Source organism: Chionomys nivalis, chromosome 2 (genome assembly GCF_950005125.1).
Source record: "Chionomys nivalis chromosome 2, mChiNiv1.1, whole genome shotgun sequence".
Taxonomy (NCBI): domain Eukaryota; kingdom Metazoa; phylum Chordata; class Mammalia; order Rodentia; family Cricetidae; genus Chionomys; species Chionomys nivalis.
In genome coordinates this window covers 74,046,036-74,060,216 of record NC_080087.1, presented here as the reverse complement: position 1 = coordinate 74,060,216, position 14,181 = coordinate 74,046,036, and the positions used below count along the sequence as shown (strand labels likewise).

The window sequence follows — 14,181 nt, the reverse complement described above, 5'->3', positions numbered from 1 at the left end:
TAGGACCCAAAGCAGGTGGCTTACAGCATCATGTAACTGCAATCCCATGAGAATCAATGCACTCTTCTGGCCTCTGAAGGCACTACACACAGAAATGTGTAAACACACAAACACAATAAAACTAGCACTACTCCACTCCTACTACCATTACCACTACTGCTATTAATAATTATTAAAGAACTACACAATTCAGTTATAGGATTTATTCTTTGACCACACCCAGTCATTCACAGTACAAATACATGATTTAAAAGTTTTAAGAATTTATTGCCATGGGAACAGTTCTGGTGGGAAACCAATCATTTTCTCCTGGAACACTTTATCAAAGGCTTCAGCTTGGGCTACAGTAAAGTGATTCTTCCAGTCTCCAGTCGTGCCTGAAAAATGTGAAGAAGACACAAAGATGGCTTAATGATGATCTTAACACTATCACTCCTTAACTTAAAATGCTTAACATATCTCTCAATTCTCCCTTCACATACTTGACAAGGAACAAACAGTATAGAAAGTGAAACTGCCAGTGACTCCCTACATAATCTTTCTTAAGCCTTGCAATAATATGCAAACAGACTTCTACCTCTGTGGAAATATTGACCCACCTTAGTCTTTCCCATCCTGTCAACTACAAAATCTAACAGCATCAACACTAGCTCAAACTCTAGATGGCCAGATTATTTCTGCTCCCCACTATACCTGATTGCACCACACTGTTCATCCCAACAGAGTTTCTTATCTTAATTATCCAAGCTGACTTAACTTGTTCTTTCTACATTTTAGTGTTTACTTATAGAAGTTCTGAAAAGCATGCAAGCTACTTTTAAAACATCTTTTAAAATTAATTTTAATTATGTGTAGTGGTGCACATGAAAGCAGGTACCTTCAGAAGTTAGAGGCAGTGTATCTCTTGGAGCTGGAGATACACACAGTTGTGAACTACAGGACAGTAAAGATGCAGGAGACCCAGAAACAGTCAGCAGTGAATGTTCCAGGACTCCTGTTTTCAATCAATATGGTGTTTGTAATGTATGCACATCTACATTATTTCATTCTCTGTCCTTTTTACAATACTTTGGTTTTAATAACTGCATTATAATATGTCTCTAGCTGTAATGTTAAATTGTCCAACTTTTCACACTGCATAGTGTGTACCTTCACACTGGAATACTCATATCTTCCATAGAATAATGTCTTGTTCTTTTGTTTTCTTTGTAATGGCACTGTAATTACCCCTTCTTTCTTCCAAAAAAAACCCTGTGAATCCCCTATCCTTGTTGTTTTTTATTTTATAGTTGTGATACTTTGACATGCTCTACTCATTTCTATTTTGTATATATGTACAAAATCGAATATATTTGAAATATAAAAAGTAAAATGATTCTTAAACTCTAAAAGCTTTCATTTAATCAAACATATCAGGCAAAGTGAACATACTCAATTTGGGTTTGTTGAAAGCATTCCTAAATGATTGAAGAAGCTATTGGCATTGTTCCATTTTGCTATGCAGAAAAATTAGTCACTGAGATTTTACCCAGCATTACATTGATGAATTCAGTTGAAGTAAAAACGATTGGCAATAAAGGTCAGCCTTTTCTTTATCATATTACATTTTTTATTAAAGATTTGTTTGTTAATTATATATATATAATTACATATATCATTCTGTTTGCATTTATCTGTGCAAGCCAGAAGAGGTCACCAGATCACTCAGGACCTCTGGAAGAACAGTCATTGTTTTTAACATCTGAGTTATATCTCCAGATCATCATATTATTTTCTGGAAGAATCATGTAAGTTAATTTTAAGCCCCTAGTAGTATTTATTAAAGAACATATGAAGAATTCAGAATTAAATTGTAATTATTGATATACCATATTCAAATAATATACCATTATTTAATATGTATATAAAATTGCCATCTGTTATGGTGGAATCTTATAAGTATCCTTTTCTACTCTCAGCTTCATTATTTTCATCACTTTTAGAACAAGATATTTTATTGTTTCTCACAGCATGCCTGGCTTTTTATAAACAAGAATAGATGCTGATATACCAGAACTTTAGTAAATTCAATATGAATGAGTCAAGTTAAGAGAAGCATGTCTTTGAAGGGACACACATGAAGTTCTAAGTTAGAATATGTCAATATCCTGTGCACCTTACAAGTAAATACTTCTTTTTTTTCTAATAATCTCCTCAAACTTTGGTGTGTCAGGGGACAAGATAACCCTACTGCATGATGACTTAACTGTTGTTGGTAAGAAAATTCCTAATAGTTCTGGTAGCTGTAAGTCTCACAAAAATATTTTTGTTCAGACTCTCCCTGGCATTTCTTATGGCCTGTAGATAGTGGGCTTCTTCCTAGATCTTTTTCTGTCTCTGTCTAAGATTAATGTCTCAGACATTTTTACACAAACACACATATATATACAATACAATCAGACACATATATGTGTGTATGTAAATAAATATAAATATATCCTCCTGAAACATATGATATATGAGACATACTATATTTTGGAAGAGAATAAGCTAAAACCCTACTTTGGTCTCATGCTCCACCACTCTATGATGTAGGAAGCTTGAAGGCTAAGGCTGAAGCATCTAAATTGTTGGTAGAAGAAAATGAAATCCATTGTTCTCTGATTCCTGCATCTATACCCAAGTTCTTTACTCATCTCCAGAGACCTGATATTTGACTCATTCCTTCTTCAACACCAACTCCCATCTCACCAATTATTTACTAATAAGGTGTAGGTGGGATTCCAGGTGCTCTTCCCTCTGGCAAAGTTACTCCTTAATTTTAAAGCAATGAAACCATGCCCACAATCTTTTCCCAGCATTGAGAGGTAGCACAGACATAGAGAAGATGGATATTGCCATTCCACGAGAGACAATTCAGAATCAACTGAGTAGCCCTGAGTCTGAAGCAATTCAAATTTAGGTTGGAAAGTACTACTATATTGTAGCAGTGGTAAATGATTTGCATTGTCTTTATGGGTCTAGAGCCTTCTATGAGTCAGTAATCTTGACATATTCAATATCTTTTTAAATCATTTTGTAGGAAGTGATTTCAGTGTTTATCATCCCAGATATATCTTTGGTCCCATGCATTGACATTTTCTTTAGAGTTGAGTTACAAGATATAGGGAGCCTTACAGAGCCTCATTGCAACATGTCTACACTTCATTTTATATTGAGGACATATGCAATGCCAAGATACTCTCCCAGAACAAGTCAATTCTTTTTCAAAGTTCCTGAAACCCACATCATCAACATGGAAAGATTTCATTGCAAGTTCTGTAAGAAACCATGTTGTAATGAGCAATGACTTTTGAAACATTCCCAACTTTCTTACAGCCTCATTGAAACAACAAGCTCTCCACATATTCTGACATATTGTGAAGCTAGATATATTTTTCTTCACCTTTCCTCATGAGTTTCAAACCATTAGTAATCACATCTTCTGGGATGAGGCTAAAATTGGACATTTTATTTTCTTTCATGAATTGGAAGGAACTGTACTTGAGGACCAGATCCAGCTCATCTTTCTCTAATTTCTTTCCTAGGAAGTCACAGATCTTCTCTATGGTTCCTCTTGTGTCCTAAAAAGAGAAGAAACAAAAAATATGCCAAAAAGAGGTCAATGAACAGAGAGATATGAGAGAACAGATGCAGAGAAGTTAACTGTGGATAGACACTGAAAAGGGGGCATAGAGAAAGAAATGACACCGTGATATGCAAAAGCATTGAAAGCTTTGAGGAAAGAAACAGGACATTTACAGATGGCAGAAGTCACACACATAGTATTTTGTAATGAATTGGGAATGCAATGTGTCTGATGTCTGGACCTAAAAGACAGAGACAGATTTCTTTTAGGGAGGAGAGGATACTAAAGACAGGATCTCACATGCCAAAACTGTTCTTAAACTTACTTTCTAGTAGATGAAGACCTGGTACATGCGATCCTCCAGTTTCCAATTCTGTAAAGTTGTGTTCACAGATGTATGCCAACACACTCACTAAATGCACTGGGATATGTTTTTCTTTAGACAGGGTCTCACTATGCAGCCTTGTTTGGTGGGATGGAACTTGATATGGAGACTGGACTGACCTCAAGCTCAAATAGGTAAAGGATCCACCACCTGAATTTGCCTCCTAAGTGCTGGCATTTAAGGTGTGTACCACCATACCCCACTTACCTGAGCATTTAAAGAGACTTAAAGAGATACTACCAGACAGTTATAACTGGGAATGAAGCAGTGTGAACAAAGATTTTGAGAGAAGATAATATTTAGACCGTGTAAAACTGTGTCCTATGGGTAACTGAGGATAATATATTTTGCAGCACTTTCATAAGAATGATGTCAATATTAATTAATTTGGGGCATTTTAGGGAGTTTCTTTTTTCAAAACCAAAAAAAATTTAATATATCCGTTGTCAATTTCATATTTTTACATTTTGATCATTCTAACTCATTTCCTTATTACTCCCTCCCTTCTTTATTTTTTAAACATTTATTGTGTGTGAGCACACGGAGTTTAGAAAACAACGCGTGGAAATCAGTTCTTTCCTTCTACCATGTGGATGCTGGGACTCAAACACAAGTCTTCAGGCTTCGGGGCATGAGCCTTTATTTGCTGAGCCACCCTGCCAAACTCCTGGTAGGCTGCAGGTTTGCAGCCTGGGCTACAGAACCTAGGTAGTAAAGCAAGCAAAAAAGGGCATGGTGATGCACACCTTCAATCCTACCACTGTAGAGGTAGAAGCAGGAGAATCTAACAGCCTGATCTAGAGTATTCTAGACCAATCAAGGTTGCATGCACAGTGAGACCCAGTCTCAACACCCCCCATACATCAAAACAACAACAACAAAAAAACAAATAACTAAATCTCACACCACTAAATTATCTCATGCACAAAATTCTTCAAGACTGTGTATTTTGTATACTATGTTCAAAGACAGAAAAATTCATATAAAATGACCTCAGGCTATATGCATAGGTACAAAAGAAAGGAAATGAAATGTATGCAAACCTGTGACAATCACTGCAATATCTCATGACATATCACAGAACCAGTGTTGCCCAAATCCAGAAAAATTCCAAATCCAAAATGGTCCTAAACACTTGAGACAAGGCACGTACACCCTATACACATCTCCCTCAGGCAGGAACACAAGTAGAATAAATGTGTCAACTGGACTATGAGAGTTATATGATTTATCAGTGGGTAAAGACACCTACAGCCAAGTCTCACAACCTGAGAGATCCACTCCCCTCAGGATCCACATGGTAGGACAGAGACAATCCTTCAAGCTGTTCTCTACACATGTGTATACACAACACATATAACACACATACATCATTAAAAAAACACAAGCATCTCATTTCCCCCACGAGCAGTTTTGTGCTGTGCCTTCTTCACAGGGCAGAATGGAAAGGTGTCCCTGTGGTGAACAGCATGCACAGACACACTGACTCCACTTCATGACTGACACTTGCTTTATTCTACATGCCAGCTCCAGGGATTCCTGGTAGCCTTTCAGTATCCATGGTAACAGAAGTTGCTTCTCTCAACAGTGTGTGCACAGGTTTACCAAGAGGTTCACCTAGACTCTCAGATGACGAAGCTCTACAGAATCTGCACCAGGGCCCTCCCACCACACCAGGTCTGCTGGCACTTTGCCCTGGCATTGTCTGGTATTTGTGTCCTTAAGCCAGGAATGCCAAGCAGGCTTATGGCATGTGCCATATGCTTGGAGCCCCAGGTGCCATCATTGAAAACTGGATTGATTAGAAATGTCTGCAATGGCAGCCACCAGGTGGATTGAGGGGCAGGGTATGTGCTGGAGACCTGTGTCCCATCCTTGCTTCAGGTGGCTGTTGCTCAATGTAGGCTGTGTGGTCTGATGTCCAGGTAGCCCAAAAGCAGCGGCACTGTGGAAACTTGTGTGGTGGGCCACAGGTAGGAGCTTCCTGTCCTGGCATTATGGTGCAGATGAAGACAGATGCCACAATCAGGGTGGGAAGGGTACCCTCCTTCCATGGCCCTAACCCAGAAAAGACCCGAGCCTGTCAAAGCACAATGTTGCAGTCCAAACAGAAAAGGGTACACCCAGTGAAAGGACAGCCTGACTTCAATCAAGTTTCAGAAAAGTCTGGTTTCAGCAGATGTACCAGGCAGGTGTAGGGCATTCTAGAAAATACTGAGGTGAGCAAAACAGCCAGCCTGACCTGTCTTTTGCACCGGGGCAAGTTACTTGGTCCAGCTGACTTTAGGAATGTCATAGTGCTCGGTGAGTGTGTCCAGGTGTCGGTTGAGGTCCTCCACTCTCTGCTTATGAGTTTTGGACGCCTTCTTCAGGATTCTTTCCATTTGCTGTGTCTGTCTGTCCGGCGTCTGTCCTGCTCCTATTCCCCACTTCTTGTCCTCGGGCCAAACTACTGAATGAGGACCCAACTCTGAATACACAAAATCTCGGGCCGTTTCTCCTGCATCTTCTCGAAGGCCGCCTGTGCCGGCGTGCGCTTGTCCAGGCAGCTCCTCTTCTCTTCCTCGCTCTTCTTACTTGTCCCCATGGCCTCCAGCAGCTTGGCCTTGTCTTTGTCCTTTTTCTTCTTCTTCCGCTTCGTCACGCCCAGCTCCGCGACGCCTTTCAGCTTCAGGGGGCCCTTCTGGACCTGCTCGTACGCCTCCATGGGGCTCGCCCGCCGCGCCTTTAGGGAGCTTTTATTCTGTTTTGAGTTAAGATATCATGCTATAACTCAGATATCCATCACATTCATATTCTTCTTGCTTCAGATACCCATATGCTGGAATCACAAATTTGCACTGTCCCAATTGTTGATCAAAGAAGACAGCCATAAGAAGGCAGAAACTTGGAATAGTGAAGACTTTGCTTTGAGTTCTCGTCCTTTTCATGGAACTCTGAAGGTATTATTGATGTCAAACTTTTATTACATAATTTTCAAAGATTAATAATATTTTTTGGGAAGGTAAACAATCAGGGCAATAACAGAAAATAATGTGTTGAATTTTGTGAACTGGATACTTATAGAAAACTGCCCTACCATGCAACAGATACAGTTGGATAATAATACATTTAATTTAATTTAATTATTAAATTCATTTAACATAAATAATAAATGAGAAACTAAAAGATTTTTGCCAGGCGGTGGTGGCGCACGCCTTTAATCCCAGCACTTGGGAGGCAGAGGCAGGCGGATCTCTGTGAGTTCGAGACCAGCCTGGTCTACAAGAGCTAGTTCCAGGACAGGCTCCAAAACCACAGAGAAACCCTGTCTCGAAAAACCAAAAAAAAAAAAAAAAAAAAAAAAGAAATGAATAAATTCCATAAAGAAATCTTTCAAAACACAGACATTGGAAAGAAATGAATAAAAATATTCAAGACCTGAAGATGGAAATAGAATTAATCAAAAAAACTGAAACTGAAGCAAATCTGAAAAAGAAAACTTTAGGAACTTGAACAGGACCCTCAGAGGTGAGCTTCATGAACAGAATACGTGAGATGGATGTGAGACTCTTAGGCATTGAAGCCAACATAGATGAAAAAAATGGGTACATTTGTCAAAGAAAATGCTAAACCTAAAAGCTCCTGTCACAAAACAATCAGGATACTTTGGATACTATGAAAAGATAAAGTTTAATAATAGGAATAGAGGAAGAAAAAAAACAAGGTTAATGGATAGAAAATATTTTCAATAAACTCAGAAGAAAATTTCTGTAACATAAATGAGATTTCTTTCAAAGTAAAAGAATCATACAGAACACCAAATAGATTGAATTGGGAAATAAAGTACCCCAGAATATGATAACTGTAAAAAAATCTAAACACAGAATACAAATTATGAATGGGTAAATGGGTAAGGGTTGGAATGGGAGGAAGAAGTGAGGAGTAGAAAACAGAGAGGCTAGAGAAAATAAATGTGGAGAGAGATAGCTAAATTTAAGGAATATTTGAGGGAACATATGAACCTAATAAATTAGAAACTCTATCTATCATCTACCTATCTATCTGTCTATCTATCTATCTATCTGTCTATCTATTTATCTATCTATCTATCTATCTATCTATCTATCTATCTATCTATCTATCTATCTATCTATCTATCTATCTATTCATCTATCTTTTTAAAGGCGATCCAAATAATATAACCTAACAATGGGGGAATATAGTGTCCCAAATGGCCATGTCTATTCACCTAAGAAGCTTCTAGGACTGAGATAGGGTTACATGTAACTGAGTAGTTGGACAAAGAGATCTCATGGGAGAACCTCTAAACAAGGTTGCTCAAGGCAACACCTTCATAACTCATTGAATTTTGAGATGCTGGGCTGGAGACTATGCAGTGAGTTTCCATCCCTACTTTACAGAATCTTTCTTACAGGAAGGTACTATGCACATTATCCAAAGAGAAATGTACATATGAAGACAGTCACAAATCCTTTGATCTATAATGGTGTCCTACCAGCAAGATATGTTAGGACACAAAGCTGATGTGAGTAACCAACAAATAACTTGTCTTATGTAAGGCCCATTTCCTGAGATGGATCCCATACCTGATGCTGCTTTGGTGTCCAGAGAATAGATGGCTGGGGGACCAAGGGTAAAACCAAATAATACTGGTTTAAAAGTGTTAGTGACAAAATGACTTCAAATGATATTCTACTATGCTCAGATTAGTGCCTTGTTCAGACATTATCAGAGTATCTATCCTGAAACGGTTGGGAAGAAATATAGAGATCCACAAACAGACAATACACAGAGTGAGATACTTTTGAACAATCATCCCTACATGAGATGACTCTACCAAATACCTCCCTTGAGATCTCAGAGACTCTTAAGAAGAAGAAGAAGAAGAAGAAGAAGAAGAAGGAGAAGAAGAAGAAAAAGAAGAAGAAGGAGAAGAAAAAGAAGAAGAAGGAGAAGAAGAAGAAAAAGAAGAAGGAAGAGGACGAGGAGGAGGAGGAGGAGGAGGAGGAGGAGGAAGAAGAAGAAGAAGAAGAAGAAGAAGAAAAGTGTAAAAACAATAAAAGAGGGAGGACACCAAGAAAGCAAGGCTCTGCACATCAACATAGAAAAGGTCACATGAACCCAGAGACTGGAGCAGCATGAGTATTGCCATACTAGTCTGCACCAATCCTATGATTATATATTGAGACTTCCAGTTTAGTGATTTTATGCGCTTCCTGAATGTATGAACATCTGTGTCTCTGCTTGCGCCTTCTTTTGTGTTGTTTTCTTTCAGTTGGTTTGTCTTGTCCAACTGTGAGGTGACAATATTACTTCATCATATTGAATTTTATTTTGTTATATTTTTTAAAATATGAACAAATGAATGAATGAATGAATGAATGAATGAATGAATGAAAATCTAAGACTAGGGTAAAGATAAACAGCTGAACTGTCATTTATTCTATTTAGGAGAGGAAAAAATTAATTTTATTTAAAGTAATGGCATTGGATTTAACAACCACTTAAATACAGTCTTCATGTTCAGGAATAGTTGACCAACAGAGATTATAGTATCTTTTACTTTTGATGAAATTAAAAAAAATAATGGGAAGACAATGAACTGTGGCAAAGAGCTTATAGTAATTTTTGGATGAAATTAATAGCAATTTTTTCAAAAGTGAGAGAATTAACTTCATAAAGAGAACTACTTGAATCCTTCCCTGTATTGGACATGACATAGCAATAACAGGATCCCATACATTTTATACTGATGCAAGTAATTCAGGAAATGCAGGTTACAATCAGAAGAATTAAGTAAGGTAGAACAAAACTCTTATAATTCTTCCCAAAAGGCAGAGTTATATGCTATTCTCATGGTACTAAGGGATTTGAAAGAACCTCTTAATATAGTTACTGATTTGTAGTATGCAGGAAGAGTTGTCTTGAATATTGAAAGCAATGAACTTATACCATATGAAACAGAACTGACTTCATTATTCATTCACGTTCAAGACATAATCAGGAATACGCTTTCTCCCATATACATAACACACATCTGATACATATGAGGTCTTCCAGGTCCTCTAGCACAAGATAATGCAGAAATTGACTAATTATTGATTGGAAGTGTGCTGAAGGCCTCAGAATTTCACAAGAAACATCATGTCAATAGCAAAGGTTTAAAGAAAGTTTTCTATTACATGTCAACAAGCTAAGGAGATTATAAAGCGATGCCCTAGTTTCTCTTTCTATGACCAAGTACTGTTACCTGCAAGGAGTCACACAAAGCGTACTCAAAGGAATGAGATCTGGCAGATGGGTGTGTTCCACTTTACAGAATTTGGAAAATTAAAATATGTACACCACACCATTGACACTTATTCAGGTTTTCTATTGGCAACTGCCTTGAGCTCAGGACAGGCTTCTTCAGTAATCACACATTTATTAGAAGTTATGGCTATCATGGGTATACCTGTACAAGTAAAGACAGATAATGACTCAGCATATGTCTCTAAGAAAATGAAACAGTTTTTTGCTTATAATATAAAGTATATTACAGGTATATCAAACAATCCTACAAGTCAGGCAGTTATAGAAAGATCAAAGTAAATGATGTGGGATTTACCTCTGTATGTTGTGATTACCATTAATAAAAAAAGAAACTGCTTTGGGCCTATAGCAGGGCAGAACTTAGCTAGGCAGGGAAAACTAAACTGAATGCTAGGATAAAGAAGGACAGAGTCAGAGAGAAGCCATGTAGCCCTGCTAGAGCCAGATGGAACTTTTGTTGGTAAGCCACAACCATGTGGCAATACACAGATTAATATAAATGGGTTAAATTAATATGCAAGATTCAGCCACTAAGAAGCTAGAGCTAATGGACCAAGCAGTGATTTAATTAATATGGTTTCTGTGTGATTATTTTGGTCTTGGGCAGCCAGGAAAACAAGCAGCCTCCCTTCTACAAATTGGTACACCAACGTGGTGGACTAAATCCACTTAAAAACCTGAGAGAGCCTTAAAAGGAATTCTCTACATAAAAGAACAGAGTTTAGCACAGTTTCTTGGTATCTACATTTTTTTCTAGATGGGCTTGTGGTGAGGAAGGTGCTATGAAGAGCAGTAAACTCTGTGAGACTTCTTAAAAAAACAGAAACTTCCTGGTTTGCCAGCACAAATAGCTCTGCCTCATTTGGGAGGTTTGATTAACGAGCATTTAAATGGGGTTTGTGTATCGTGTACTGCAAGTTACTTAGTGGCAGCATGGCCAACTGGTTATTAGAGTTGAGGTGGTAATGATGGCTCCCACCTGGAAGTCTCAGGCACTAAAAAAGTTCTACCATTTTGTATTGTACTGAGCAAGCCAGAAGAATAGTAATGCTGCAGCTTAAGTTTTTAAGAAGCACTTAACATTTTAAGTTCTCCTGGACAGCAAAGAATTACAGATACACAATAGGACACATCCAGATATGAAACACCTCTAAATGGGCCACAGTGTTGAATAAATGTACATAGGCTTGGGAGAGAAAAGAAAGAGTATAGAGAGTTATAAAAAGAAGTAAATGGTTTTTAAAAAATAGAAAAATGTATTTATAAAGATAGTATAGACAGTCTTAGATTAAAGGAGTAAAGATAATAAAATAAATATGAAAAAGTAATACAGTAAATATAAGCCACATAAAGATGGAATATAGAGAATCTGGATTATGTATATTATTATGTTTTCTTTGATTCTTTTTTTACTGTGAAGAGCTAAATTCAGAGCGACATTTCATTGTACAAGCTTATAAGCTAAATTAGCATTTATATTATTAAGGTATCTTGACTTCAGAATGTGGGTCTAATGAAATGTTGCTTTGGAAAAGAGGTTCTGTTTTGTTTCCACAGAGGTTGAGAACCCGAGGATTCATTCCAGGCTAATGTGGTTTAATGAACCAAGACCCCCTAAAGGTTGCCTTAAACATCCCTCAAAAATTATTTTACCCAGGGCCTGCCTGCACCAAGCAAGGTAGGTGCTTTGTTTATGAACTACCCAACCAGCACGGAGATCTGGTCTTGGCACCAGGAGAGCTATCATTGGGGTGAGTTTGTGACTCGTGGCAGCAGCCCAGGACAGGGAACTCAGAAGTTCCTCATCCCCCCTATACTTCCTGGGCTCCCTGCAGGGACTCTACTCCCTGCATACTGCCTCGCTCTTCCTATCCCACCCAGCTTGCATCCAGAAACCTTCTTCCTTCTGCACCCTTCCCTCTTTGGGCACATAACACCACCCAGCTCAGCCTGTCTGGGCGCTGGGAGCGAATCCTCAGGGCAAGCAGGCAGGCAGGATTCCTTTGTTTCACTGGCCTGCCTGCACCAAGCAAGGTAGGCGCTTTGTTTATGAACTACCCAACCAGCATGGAGATCTGATCTTGGGACCAGGAGAGCCATCATTGGGGTGAGTTTGTGACCTGCGGCAGCAGCCTGGGACAGGGAACTCAGAAGTTCCTCATCCTCCCCTATACTTCCTGGGCTCCCTGCAGGGACTCTACTCCCTGCATACTGCCTCTCTCTTCCTATCCCACCCAACTTGCATCCAGAACCCTTCTTCCTTCTGCCCCCTTCCCTCTTTGGGCACATAACACCACCCAGCTCAGCCTGTCTGGGCTCTGGGAGCGAAACCTCAGGGCAAGCAGGCAGGCGGGAGTTCCTTTGTTTCACTGGCCTGCCTGCACCAAGCAAGGTAGGCGCTTTGTTTACAAACTACACAACCAGCACGGAGAGCTAATCTCGGCACCAGAAGAGCCATCATTGGGCACGGAGATCTGATATTGGCACCAGGGGAGACATCACTGGAGCACCAGGAGAGCCATCACTGGGAAGTGCCATCACTGGGAAGGTACATCAGTAGGCAAGGAGACCTGATCCTGTAAAAGAAGCTGCATAGGAGAGCATTTGGAGGAAGAGATGGGCAGGCGCCAATGCAAGAATTCACCCAACAATCTGAAAAACAATATGAAACCACCAGAACCCAGCGACCTCACAACAGGAGGACATGAACACCTTAATCATGAAGAAGTAGAAAAAATTGACTTTATGAAAGTGATTGACGCCCTTAAACAGCATGTAAAAAATGCCCTTATAGAAATGGATGAGAAGTATAACAGAAAGTTTGAAGAATTGAGTAAATCAGTGAATGATACCCTAGGAAACCAAGGAAAAACAATCAAACAGATAATGGAAACAGTTCAAGACTTGAAAACTGAAATAGAGGCAAAGAAGAAAACACAAACAGAAGGACGGCTGGACATGGAAAGTCTAGGTAAACAAATAGAGACTACAGAAACAAGCATAACCAACAGAATACAAGAGATAGAAGAATGAATCTCAGACACTGAAGATACCATAGAGAAAATAAACACGCTGATCAAAGAAAACAGCAAGGCCAACAAATTCTCATCACAAAACATTCAGGAAATATGGGACACAATAAAAAGACCAAACCTAAGAATAATAGGAGTAGAAGAAGGAGAAGAAGCGCAGCTCAATGGTCCAGAAAATATATTTAATAAAATTATAGAAGAAAACTTTCCCAACCTAAAGAAAGATATACCTATGAAGGTTCAAGAAGCATACAGAACACCGAATAGGCTGGATCAAAAAAAAAATCTCCTCGCCATATAATAATCAAAGCACAAAGCATACAGAATAAAGAAAGAATATTAAGAGCTGCAAAGGAAAAAGGCCAAGTTACTTATAAAGGTAAACCTATCAGACTTACACCTGACTTCTCTATGGAAACCATGAAAGCCAGAAGGTCCTGGATAGATGTACTGCAGAAACTAAGAGACCATGGATGCAAGCCCAGACTACTATACCCAGCCAAGCTTTCGTTCACTATAAATGGAGAAAACAAAATTTTCCAGGATAAAAACAAATTTAAACAATACGTAGCCACAAACCAGCCTTACAGAAAGTAATAGAAGGAAAATCACTAACCAAGGAGTCCAACAATGACCACAATAATTCAGACATCTAGAGACCCTTCACCAGCGCAACTCAAAGAAGGGAAACACACAAAATCTACTACTAAAAAAGTGACCGGAGTTAACAACCACTGGTCATAAATATCACTTAATGTCAAGGGACTCAACTCACCTATAAGAAGACACAGACTAAGAGATTGGATATGAAAACAGGATCCTACATTCTGCTGTTTACAAGA

The 14,181-nt window shown here is 38.8% G+C and overlaps 2 protein-coding genes across 3 annotated transcripts in view; both read right to left on the bottom strand.

Annotated features, from left to right (window-relative positions):
* Positions 1 to 264: 264 nt before the first annotated feature.
* LOC130869406 (sulfotransferase 2A1-like) overlaps positions 265 to 14,181 on the bottom strand; it is a 42,118-nt gene continuing 28,201 nt past the window's right edge. Inside the window, exons 5-6 of the mRNA XM_057761514.1 lie at positions 3,425 to 3,602; positions 265 to 377 (exon numbers count right to left, since the gene is read on the bottom strand). Of these exons, the coding sequence (XP_057617497.1) occupies positions 265 to 377; positions 3,425 to 3,602 (291 nt within the window). The remainder of the gene's footprint in view (positions 378 to 3,424; positions 3,603 to 14,181) is intronic.
* Positions 5,604 to 6,708, bottom strand: LOC130869407 (protein FAM32A-like). 2 transcript variants are annotated; one of them, XM_057761516.1, is made up of 3 exons: positions 6,485 to 6,708; positions 6,235 to 6,380; positions 5,604 to 5,981 (listed from the first exon to the last, which is right to left on the bottom strand). In XM_057761516.1, exons 1-2 carry the CDS (start codon positions 6,697 to 6,699, stop codon positions 6,257 to 6,259), a joined length of 339 nt encoding a protein of 112 aa, XP_057617499.1. In that variant the 5' UTR covers positions 6,700 to 6,708; the 3' UTR covers positions 5,604 to 5,981; positions 6,235 to 6,256. The 2 variants fall into 2 exon arrangements, with proteins under 2 accessions (XP_057617499.1, XP_057617498.1); XM_057761515.1 differs by having other exon boundaries at positions 5,604 to 6,380.